Source organism: Chiloscyllium plagiosum, unplaced genomic scaffold, assembly GCF_037043375.1.
Source record: "Chiloscyllium plagiosum isolate Xiang-an unplaced genomic scaffold, Cpla_swu_hap1 HiC_scaffold_2, whole genome shotgun sequence".
Taxonomy (NCBI): domain Eukaryota; kingdom Metazoa; phylum Chordata; class Chondrichthyes; order Orectolobiformes; family Hemiscylliidae; genus Chiloscyllium; species Chiloscyllium plagiosum.
The window spans coordinates 27648694-27661304 of NW_028270140.1; the positions used below are offsets into that span (position 1 = coordinate 27648694).

General features: G+C 39.5%; 1 protein-coding gene across 5 annotated transcripts in view; it reads left to right on the forward strand.

Moving 5' to 3' along the window:
* The window catches only part of bnc2 (basonuclin zinc finger protein 2), a 568898-nt gene that overhangs the window by 187073 nt on the left and 369214 nt on the right, over window positions 1-12611 (forward strand). For 2 of the 5 annotated variants that reach the window (XM_043717585.2, XM_043717605.2), the window contains exon 1: window positions 56-151. The exons of 2 other annotated variants lie outside the window; for them this stretch is intronic. In XM_043717585.2, the coding sequence (XP_043573520.1) occupies window positions 56-151 (96 nt within the window). Of the gene's footprint in view, window positions 1-55; window positions 152-12611 lie in introns of those variants that run through there. One more of the 5 variants, XM_043717560.2, reaches the window with a different exon arrangement.

The following is a 12611-nucleotide window of genomic DNA, read 5'->3' on the forward strand; positions in this document are numbered from 1 at the left end:
TGTGTGAGTCAGAGCAAGCGACTTCACTTTAAGAGACTTAAGTCCCAACTACTCCATGCAGTTCAGCACAAGAGCAGCATCCACAGAGCCTGGTTTCATGGGGACATGGCAGAACTCCGAGACTAACCTGCTCTTCAGAATGGCCCAACAGGTGAGTTTGATTTAAATACTTTATTTGCATGTCTTCTTTTTTCTTTTCCTTCCCAGTTTATTTAACTCCCAGTCAGCTGTTATGTTGTTTATTTTGGTGTCGATTAGTACCATTTTATTGTCACTGAGCAACCGTGCTGCTGTGACTGGATTGTGCATGCTTGCCCTCATTAACTCCCTAAGAGCACATCTCTGTGTAGCTTGAAGAAGAAAATAAAAGTGCAGCAGGAGCCAGTTATTGTAAAGTTTCAGATAGAGAGTTCCAGCAAGACTTGCGGTTGAGTGGAGTTGATTGTACCTCAAGTGCTTCTAATAAACAGAGCACCGCGTCCAGTCTCCCCCGACTGACAGACCTCGGCTGAAACTGATAGTAGGTTGAGGGGCCTCTCAGAGTTCTTTAATTGGCTTCATGTGGTAGAATGCAGGTTTATGTGCTGTGGTGAGGGTCGGCGTGTTGAACTGCAATCCATGCCAGAGTTCAGCAGTGGGATCATTAGTATCTTGTGCGGAGACAGTTTCAATTCTTAGCTCGCTCGATCTCTCTCTCTCTCTCTCTCTCTCTCTCTCTCTCTCTCTCTCTCCCCCTGCCATCTCTTTCCATTCTCCTATCGCCTCTCTCTCTCTCTCTCTTTTTCTCTCTCTCGTCCTAGCAATATCTTGGCTTTTCCCCCAGTGCTATGTCTGCACTAGGGGCCGCTTTACAAGCAGCTGAGACTTGGCAAGCTCCTTCTATTGGGAGAGCAGAAATCTTGTTGCAGGGCCAGTAATAACTGATAATTAATCACAGAAGCGGGTGTCTCTGTACCAGGCACTCACTGATACATGCCCTGCCTGCTCCCTGGTCTTCTTGCAAAATTGTTTGGCTCCGCTGAATGAAAGCAATAGTTTTTTTTCTTGGACGCAGCTCAAACAAGAGCAGGGAGGTTCAAGCCCAACCTTTCGAAAGGGTCGTTCCTCAGTTCTAGTATTCTGACATGTGGAATTCTTGCCTAGTTTGGTCATTAGAAATCGAACAGACAGCCCGAGAGTGAAGATGCTCACTGCAGTCCAGCGCTGATATTGCCCACAACAAATAAAAACACTATCAATAACACCTAATAAATTTAGAGTCAAATTTTTAACTGTTTGGTACAACATGTCTATTTTAAAGCAAAACTCTTAACTATTTTGGATGGATTGATTTAAAGCAGGTGAATTTTGTTTCCTGTAGAGGGACCCCAGTTACTGCTTATAGAAGCGCACACCCTGTGCTGCCTTTCTCATGCTACTATGGCAGACTCTACTTTCTATTCAATCAGCCTCTCAGTAGCATAATTTTGTTTTATAGGGGATATTTACTTATTGCGTGGATTGCTTCCCATTTAAGAAATAAGGATGAGATATAATGGGATGGGAGAGGAAAAAATCTCGTCCAAGCTTTGTAGATGGTTTGCACAAACTGCTTTTGTGTACTGTGATGTTAATCCCCATTCTGAGACATGCAGGCATGTATCATTATCCTTCCAGTCAGTATACGTTCACATTGGAAAGGAAGCTCTCATGTAGTGAGAGCAATTGGAACAGATGTGACAACATTCTGCAAAGTGTTTTTAAGTAATGTAGTGATGCTCAGACAGTGCAGGTAGAGATGTACAGTTGGGGCTCTATTTCAATGTTTATTGTGGATGGCCTTTGTATAAAATCAATAGTATTATCAGTGCCATGAAAAAGAAATGAGTGAGCCTACAAACGACTAATCTTATTTTTAAAATAATATGATGAACTGGGGACAGAAAACAATAGGTTTGAACAACTAGTGGATCTAAAATTATATCCGTACAAGAAAGGAACAAAACTTACTTACTTGTAAAAACAAATCAAAAATTCAATGGAGTACAAATAGCTTTTTAAGTTCTACGCAAGAAGATTCAGTCTTGCAAGTCCTTGAAAGAAGTAGGATTTAATTAAAGAAGCTATATGAGACAATAATGTAATCATTTTGCCTTGTGGAGTAATGTGGTTCACAAACTTCATTATTAGAGTTTGGATGGGTGAATTTTGTTATTGCATTATAATTAGCAGAAGAAGGACTAGTGTAAACCAACCTTTTTGAATCAGAGGTTCTCCTATTTCTGGGGGGTATCCTGGGCAATGATTTTCAGATATTACTCAGTTAACCTAAGACTGAGCTGAGGAGAATGAACCCAAGGCTTCCTACTCATAATCAGTGGAAGGGCTGCGGAGTACTAGAATATTCTTTTTGTATATTGGTATGAATACATCAAATACTGAAAAAAATCGAATGTTAATTGGCTTCATTAATTGTTGCAATCAATTCCTACAAAGTGAATATCTTTATTACCTAATTGTTTTTTACAGAGCGGGAATATCCACATAACAGGAATCCCCATGGATGAGTGCAGGGGATTTGATGTCACACAATCTCATGCCCAGTTTAAATTTGTAACAGTAGATTGTCTGTGATATAAATTGCTCGATGCTTTACATTACAATTAATCTGGTTTTTGACAGTAATAATGGAAGACATACACAGATGATAATTGTAGAAAGTGACTTTATGTAATTTGAGTTCCAAAGCAGGGAAAATGCGTGACTGATACAAAACACAAATGCACTAAATAGGAATTCACAGCCGGAATTAATAGTGAATGCAGATTTTTTTTAAAATGGGGCTTGTATCTCAAGCTCTGCTCACTTTACATAAATATTTTTTCCTCTGGCATTCTGTTAAATGACACAGACTAGATTGCAATTTTGAATCAGAACCCTGTGCAGTGCAAAAACGTTTTTGGAGATAAATTTTATTTTGTTGGTATGATAAATGCAAGGTTAAAGCAATCAGTCCATGGTAATGAGTAACAGAAAATAAGTTTTTTTTGTTGTTTGTACAAAATGATTAAATTGGTTCTTCGGGGCAAAACCAGTAAGAAGCAGGAATACTTTCCAGCCGTGGATTTTTATACACCTATTAAGATCATTGGTAAACTAAGGATGAACACAGGATTGCGGAACTTTTCCCAATTTAATATTCTTAGCAGAGAGGGAAAAATCCAGATTGTGATCTCCTATTGTTTGATGGAAAAAATGGTACTGAGCCATTAAAAGGTTAATTTTACTTGACAGTCTAAATTTCTGTGTTAATTTGGAGTCTTATAACTTTCAGTAAGTACCTTGGAACTGCTTGCAGTTTGAAAATGAAAATATTCTTCACTCCAAACTCAGATCTAACACAGAAGGGAATTCCTGCAAATATCAAATAAGGACGTATATTGAAGCAGTGATCGTGTTTCTTTGTCCAAAAACTGTAGGTTTCCTGTAACTTATTCATGCTTATGACTGTGATATTTAAGCCTACAGTCTGCATTAAATTTTACCACACAAGTTGAAAATTAAAAAGTGTCTGAGTAATATATGCTGTTTATTATCTTGCTACAAATGTGCTTTAATCCAGGTGAGTTACACTTGGAGAACTGAAGCAAAGAAACAAATATTTTGGCTACGTGCAACTAAATATGAAATATAATGTCGTAAATGCTGCATCAGTACTACAGGTGATAAAACAATTAGCGCTGCCATTGTCAATGAACAGATAAGCCATTTATTGTTTATTACAGGAATCAGAATTACTTTGCAGGTTAAATAACATGTTCCCAATGTGTGTGGAATATGTATTTATCAGCTTTTATGTTCTGATGATTTTAGTCTCACAAAGATCTGATGCCTGCACATCTGAAACATTGGTGAAAGTTAATACTTGATTAAAGAAAGGGAGATGTGTTTTAGGTCCCTGCAAAAAAAAATCATTAAAGAAAAAGGTTTTTATTCAGTGAAATGTTAAAAAAATTTCACACCGTGAACTAACTGTCAGTATGTTTACTGTGCTGAATAGAATCATAATTGTAAGAAATATAATTTAGCATGGATTTATTTGGGGTTATGCTGTGCAAATACTTTGGAGGTATATTTCTTTTGGAGAGGTTCTTTTGGGAAGTTTATTTCCTTTTCATAACCAGCATGGTAAAAGTGAAAGTGCGACTGAGATGATTGTAATAGTAGTGGTTTGGGATGTAGCAATCACCTGTGACAGCAGGTATACGGGCAGCTGGGGATTGTATTCCTCTCACTCGATGTGTTGACTTGTAAATGATCCAGGCTGAGGAAGGGATGGCCTACATTCCTCAGTAGATTTACATTTGCACTGCTGTGGCTAGATTTATTTTGTTTTTCCCAGGAAGAAGGTACCAGAAGGCGCTGACTTTAATCCTATTTTTATTATTTATTTACTTGTAAAAGTGTTGGAATGTTTCAAAGGGTCAAGTTTGCCTCAGGACCCCGATAACCCTTAAAAGTGTAACTGTTGAGGCAGACCTTTTGGGGGTGGAGAGAGGAGGTAGAAGCTTGGGGAGCTTTTTGATCTGCCAAGGTTGAGACTGACCAGAATTCCTCAGCCTCTGTCTCTGTTGCTTTGCTGCCAAAGATCTTTTCCGTGTGACATTCTGCCATTCTTGTCCTGTGTTTTCCACATCAGGAAGGTGATCTGGTTTTAATCAAGCAATGCTGCATTTTTGCCTACTTTTTCAAGACTGCTTAACTAGGTTTTAAAGTAATGTGCTTTCGATGGTCTTACATGTGCATTAATTACAGGTCATGAAATCACCGAAATAACGTCCATTTCCAAAGGAATCTTTTGATGTTCTTGACAGTCCTTGACAGTTACCAGAGAAATTAACGGCTGTGCACAAGGTCTTCCAAGTGTAAATTTGTGGTGAAAATTCAGAGAAGGTGGCAATGGTTCTTGAAACTTCGGGACTGATACAAGGAATGGAGAAAGAAGGCTTGAAATATTCAAGCCATTTTCTAACCAATCCAGTTTCTTTTCATAGAGTTAAACAGCAGCAAAGAGATGTTATAAAACATCAAGGACTAACCTTGCTGTCTTTTTAAATAAACAAGGGTAAATTGCCACCCATACTCTGAACTGATCATTAGTGCAGTTATATAATTAAATACAGTCTTAGTGGAATATAAACATTAACCAATTAGCAAAATAAACAATAAAAGTTCTCTATTTTTGTACATTCTAAGTGTGTCAGATATTTGGGGGGGGGGGGCGGTGACAGAGAAGTGAATGAGAAATCAGTAGAAAATAATTCTGCTCATGTTTTTGGAGGTATTTTGAAAAACAAGACACCCAGCCCTCTGTCAAATCATAAGGATGGAACTAGCAGGGTCATGCTCAGTCTTGACAATATCTTAGTTGGTGTAATTTTATTTTTAAGATGGGTAGATTTTCAATTCTCCAGTGCATGACTATTTTTAAACCCTGTGCCCAACTTTGATTCTAAATCCAAACTAGATCCATGAGCAACATGCTGTATTCTGTTAGTGAGGATAGCCTTTTCCCTAATACTCGGTGGGCAAGATCATAGTGCAGTAGTTGATGCAAATCACTCAGGCCTTTGTTAATTGCAAGAGCTACAAATGAAACAAATTAAATTCTGACTCCCACACTCTATTTTTGGGAACACTAACGGAATAACGGCATCATTATTGCATTTGAGAAGTAATATGAGATTAATGTTGGTCACCATAGTTCAATTAACCTTTTAAGCTGGTCCTTGTGTACTGTGTGCATCTTTGAAGAAGTTGATCCTCTATGGTGTGCCTTTCGATGAATGTTCAGAGGAAGCTTTTGAACAGAACATTGCTGCAGTCTCCCACCCTTGTGTCAATGTTTGGAGCCAAGAAGTAACCTCAGTGACTAATTAGTTGCTGAGTAAGACATCTGGTAACTGGGCAGTTTTGTTGAGTGAGGATGTGTGTGTCACTGTCGAGGCCAGAGATTACTAGGACTGTTTGTGATAGTAAGAACTTGTTCACTCAGGTCATTATGACACAGTGGGTTAATTCAAGGAAACACAGGCTGTACACTTTGTACATTGATAACAAGCTGGTGTCATGGAACTGAACAAGTAACGAAAAAAATGTTCTTTTTAGATCTTTCAGTTTAATGAGGGAGGAACAAAGTCTTTGTTGTCATTCCTGGTTAGACTTTGACTGATCGCAATGTCTGATTCAGAATGAGATGATACAGCCCCCACAAAATCTTGGCTGTCAATGATGATATTTCTTTTTATTTTTGATCCAGGCCATAGCTGCTTTTAACTCTTCATATCCTCGAATATTCCTTTTGGCTGTACTTTTCACTTAGTTTTCAAATATGTTACCACCCTTCTCTTGAGTTTTGTTTTTGGAAAGGTATTTTATTTTGTCTCAGACATTTGTTTTTCTGGCACAGTCTGATGTTGCTGGGAAAGGCGGCTTTCCCCCCGGTCCAGGGCTGATAACCCCACAGTTACTGATAGGCAGTGAGGCCTCTGTGAGGGCAACTCATCCTCTGAAGATCTAAGTGAGGCTGGTTGTGAATCACAACATGAGATGACCCAAATTTCCATATTTCCTACTCTCTGCCATAGCCCTTTATTACGCACAGAACAGAAAGTTTTTCCAAACTGTTTGTGTTGAATATTATTCTGAAATAGAAGAACACAATGAACCATTGAATCATCCCTTAAGTCATAGCATTCTAAGAATCAGCTAGATAATACAGTGTACTGTAGGTACATTTGAGCTATTCTTGGAGCTTAAATGTAACATAGTCAAAGCCATCAGAAATCAGCACATCACTAAAAATTGCCTTACTCCTTCCATTTATTGAATTCACCTTTTTTAACATTCAGCTATTAAATTCTAAACAGAAACCATTTTGCCACATTTTCTGAGTGCTGACATTGCCCTGTCTTTGTCCAGAGACTTAAAAAAAGGAGTAAAATGTGACCCTTTTGCTGGTTGTCTTTTGCTGAGAAGTGCTCCTGGCCTCACTTGGGTCCTTCATAATGCATCACCTGAGTGGTCACAAGTTAAAATTAAAAATTAAACCTCATCAAATTTGGCAATGTTTGACTTTTTTTGCTCTCCGTGTGCACTCACTGTCCAGCTGGGCTGCCCCTGAATAACCTTTCCCACTATGTTGTTTACTCCAAGTGAGAATTTGGAAAATTCACTTGTATTGTGTAAGGAAGTCTTAATGATGGCCGAATGAGATTAAGTGGAAATGGATCTCCGCCCGATAGCCAGTCCAGCCTCAAAACTGCGTATGCACTCTCTTGCCTAACACTACCATCCTCCACCCCCAAGCCAGCATCCACACTCTGTCAACTTTAGCTTATCCAAAAATCTGCCTGTGTCCTGAATCACAAGTCCCATTTCTCTAATACCCATGTGCCTATTTACATTGGTCCCTAGTCCAGCAGCATCTTGAATTAAAATTCTCTTCCTTGTTTTCAAATCCCTCCATGACAGTGTCTTTCCCTGTCTCTGTAATTTTCTCTCAACCAATATCTCTCTAAGTTAGCTGTAATCATGTAATTCTGGCTTTAGAACATATCCAATTTATACTCTACATTACTGGCTTTATCTTCAGCTGTCTGAGTCCCAAGCTGTGGGATTCTACTCCTAAATCTCATATCCCTCTCTCTCTCTTCTCATTTGAGATGGTCTTTAAAATCTACTCCTTTGACCAAGTTTTTGGTCACCTGTCCTAAAATCTCCTTGTGCAGCTTGGTGTCTGGTTTTGTTTAATGTTCATGTGAAGTTCCCTGGGATTCTTTTTTTTACCATGATAGACACAACTTATTGCTATTCAACCCGCATATCCAAGCACTTGAATCAGAATAATCTCTGAACAGGAGCAATGTAAAAACAATAGTTCTAATTTCATTTCCTTGGATAATTTTCTCATCTTGGCATCTGCTTTGAATGCAATTCCAGGTCTGTGGCAAAAGAACAACTCCCAACTTCCGTTTAGCTGCTGGTCATGACAGTCCACTCTTTTGACAATGGGAATAGCTAGCAATTTCTGAAGAGGGTGAGACCATTCAATCCATTGTGTCTGTTCTACCATTCAATGAGGTCATGGGGCTGATTTGTATCTCCACTCTATCCACTCACCTTTGTTCCATAACCATTAATCCTAACCTAACAGAAAAATATTGATTTCAGTTTTCAAATGTTCCATTGAGCCCCAGCTTCAACATCATTTTTGGAGGGGGTATAGGGTTCCAGATTTCCACTCCACTACCCTTGGTTGGATGAAATGTTTCTGACGTCATCCCTGATTCAAAGCGAGGTTGTCCTGTCGATCACTTCTGGCTGTTGTGTCCTTGTAAAAGCCCCACGGACAATAAGTGACCCTTTGACATCGTAATCTTGCTCTTCCTTCCTTGTATAGGTCATCTGACGATGGGAAGTGATTATACTGTAACCACCCGAGGTTCCCTGAACAAAAGGGTGAACTTTTTTTTAAAAATCTGCTATTTTCAAACAGCATTTTAAGCTCTCTGCATTTGTGAAGTTTAACTAATTTACCTCAAATAGATGGTTGCCACTGACTCAGTGACTTTAGTAAAGCTGTGACTCATTCTGTAAAGCAATAGTTCCCTCGCAATATCATTGTGACATGTTTTAATGTAGATGCGGAGCAAAAATGTCAAAAGCTGCAAATAACTTGGACAGCAACTGCAGCTACTCTTTTTCTTTCGATTTTACTCTGTTGTGTTCATGTCACATCATCGAGCAGCTTTCCTCATTGTCAAACAGTTCTTCTTTTCTGAATTTACATGTCAGTGGAACAGAATGTCCCTGGTTAAAAAGGCGGCAGATAGTGACACATACAGGACCAAGGCCACTGAAGGGAGATATATTAGATAGACTATGTTCTCTGCCTGTTACCGATATTGTATTGAGGCTAATGGCTACTGGCTCATTAGTGCTGACTGAGGGAGACTGGTACAAGTAACGCTTTGCAGGAAAATGCTGGAATCTTTCACTCCAGACCGGTCAGCTTGGAGTGATGACATGCAGTATTTTGTCCTCTTGAACGTGCAACTATGGTTTTAAGTTGGAACATGATATATATTTTAAAAATACGGCTCGGTTTATCAAGGCAGGGTGCTGAAAAGCTGTTGTGGCTTTCACTGCCCTGTCTGAACGCACGGACCAGAGAAGGTGTTAATACTATTCCTGGTTTAATAGTTCATGAGGGCTGGATGTCACCACTAAGTCCTGTCAGCTGGTAATCAGGGGACATTACCATCATTCCTGTCCTCGTTAGCGCCTGCACAGATTGACATTGCAAAAATGCTTCCTGCTGTCTGGAGCATATGAATGTCATCGACTGGGTGTGGTGTTCAGAAATTGCCAGCTCCTTACAAACAGCTAAATCCAGAATAGGGATTTTTTTTTCAACCTCCGGTGGGGATTTCTTTTATTTTACTTTTCTGTCTTTCTGCTGTTTATTTTTTCTTTCCGTCCTGGCACACTCTTTGGCAAAATCCCCGACACACGAAAAGGCATCTCTGATTGTTTGTGTCTAATCTGTGCTGACACCTCACCTTCCACAAGTTTAATGCTAACACAGCTGTGACTTACTGCTTTTAGAAACGTCCCAGGCGGGAATTAGGGAGCTATCTTTCCAATGACGAATGCAGTTTCAGTTGCTATTAGTTTCGATGAAGCAAAGATTTCAACCACACTCTTTCTCCCACACCCCTGTTTCTCTCTCCCCATCTCAGGCCAATAATTGCTATTGCAAGAATCCAGTCTGTATTGGTCAGATGTACAGCTCTGGTGTATAATTAATGTTCTTGTACCTCGTATGAATTACTGTGCCAGACTTTGTCAGGGAGTGACATGTTTGAGCTTTACATGAAGAAGAATTGACTTACAAGGGGAACTGGGTACTCTCCCCATTAAGCCGATCCCAGGTAAAGTTCAGCAACAAAGGTAAAAGCTCAGTTCAGTTGATTCAGCCATTGTCGTGAAGGCTGGATTTTACCCCCATATGGCAGGGTGGTAGGCATGTAAAATATAATGGTGGCAATACCACTGTCGTATTGCTCACTGTGATCTGTCCACCATAACATGGTTGATGGGCAAGTGCCTGAAATCAATGCCACATTTGAAGAAATCATTTAGGATCAATGAGATTGTTGTGGCACGAAGTGACTCAAATAATATGCTTCCCATGCTATAACATGTGGTATAGGAAGGTGGATGAGTGGGCAGGCCAGTTTTTAATAAAGCAAACTGTTTAAAAGGCGGGCAGGAAAGTGACGTTGTGGAAGTGGGAGACATACCATTTGGGAAGTGGGTTAATAGAGGTGTCTTTTCCCTAAGATGGGGGATTTCAATATTAGGAGAGATGAGGAGAGAGATTTAAAGACATGAGGGGCAACTTTGTTGCACAGTGGTTGGTTCATTCCATACACTAATGTTTAAAAGATACTTAGATAAATACGTGAGTAGGAAAGGTTTGGAGGGATATGGGCCAGGAGCAGACAGGTGGGATTAGTTTAGTTTGGGATTATGTTCAGCATTGATTAGTTAGAATGAAGCGTGTGTTTATGTATTGTATGAATATATGACTGTATGTCTCCATAGTTCCTCTGCACTGTCCATTCAAAACCTGCCTTCATCACTTCCCCTAGACACGTGGATCCACCCCCCAACCCCACCCCTCATAGATCCAGGGATGATCTGGCAGCTATTGATCTTCTTTATAGTCGTCTGTGCAATCCTGGGATTTCTGGAACAGCAGGTGCTGATAGAATGCCATAAGCAGTCAGTCAGTCAGATTGGCCAGTCGCTGTCAAGGGCAAGATTTGCTCCTGCTGAGAGACAGATGACCCAGTGGGAGCTAGTTTAGCTCATCCCTGAGAGTTATGGCTGGAGGGTGGGAGGACCTCTTCCAGCTACATTGGCGGCAAATTGCCAACTCCTACACAAATGGAAAATCAAAAAATTCACTGTGTTGCAGTCGGCTGTTGCAAATGGTACTTCCGTGTCTCTTGCAGCGTAGAAAGAGTCCTTGAGGCCTTTCAATCCATTGTGCTATATGGCACTTTAAGATAGTTACGCAATGACTTCCCCTTTGCTGTTCTTCACCAATGTTCCAGCAACCTTTTTCTTCATTCAAATATTTATCCAATTCTATTTTGGGAATCACTATTGAAGTTGTTTCTACGGTTTCTTTCCAATAGCACATTTCAGATCACAACAACTCCCAATATTGAAAAATATTCTCATCACTCTTCCATCAGTTTAGTTAGCAACTTTCTTGATCTGTATCCTCTGGTTACCAACTGTCCTGCCACTGAAGGAATTATTTGTTATTTATTCTAGCAAAGTCTATTTGAATTCTTCTATGATACCTCCTCTAAACCTTATCTGCAGCAAGGACAACAATTTCAGCTGGGATCTTCTAGGAAACTATTTCTGCATCTTCTCCAGGGCATTGCTAACTTCTTAAAGTGAGACACTTGGAATTTGAGTGTGGTACTCCAGCTGAGATCCAACTGGTGTTTTGTAAAGAATCAGTGTAACTTGCTTATTTTTGTATTCTCTATTTCTAATAACATAAAGATTACATCTGTGTTTTTTAAAAAATAATCTTCTTAATTGTCCTGCTACCTTCCAAGATTCATGTACATTTTCCCTGAACCCACGCAAGTTTGTCAGTTTTTGCATTCACATTAATATTACCCTAATAAGTTGTCCATAAACAGTAATGATGCACTGCTAAATTTTACAAGTTTTTTTTTAATTCTAAAGTTGTGGAGTTTTGTGTTTCAGTTGTGAAATAAGCACTAAAGTTTGGGCAGGGGAGAAGCGAAAAAGGTGTGTTAAGGCCGCAATCACATCAGCCATTAAATTACTAGATGGCAGAGTTGGCATTTGAGGTCTGCTGTTCCTGTTTGTTATGATCTTCAATGGAACTTTCCTGTACACATTACCAGGTGGTGCCAAGTTTGTGCTTAACTGGCTGACCATGACAGAGTGGTTGGGAGATGTGGAAAGTAAGACGTGCTCTTGTTCTGAAAGTATGTCTTTTCTGACCACTCCTTTGGTTTACCTGAAATTTACCAGTTGAGTATCAGAAATAGGAATCATTAGCATGCAGTTGCATAGTTAAAAGCAACTATAAATATTCAATGATAAATTAATTAAGTGCATACTACAAACTGTTGAAAACAAGCATTAAATTTAATGAAGGAACAACTAATTTATTTTCCTATCCTGTTTCAGTGTCACCAATGTGAAGTGGGAGGAGCAGAGCTGGGAGTGGGGGTTGAATTCCCAATCCTGTCATAAACTCAACAACCCCTTGTATGCAGTCAACAATAACAACTTGTATTTATGTAGAGCTTTTAATGCAGTAAAACACTCCAAGGCACTTCACAGTAGTGTTTATCAAACACAATTTGACATCCAGATGCATAAGGACATGTTGGGGCAGGTGACCAAAAGCTTTGTCAAAGAAATAGGTTTTAAGGAGTATTTTGAAGGAATAGAAGGAACAAGGGGTACGGAGGTTTAGCAAGGGAATTCCAGAGATTAGGAGC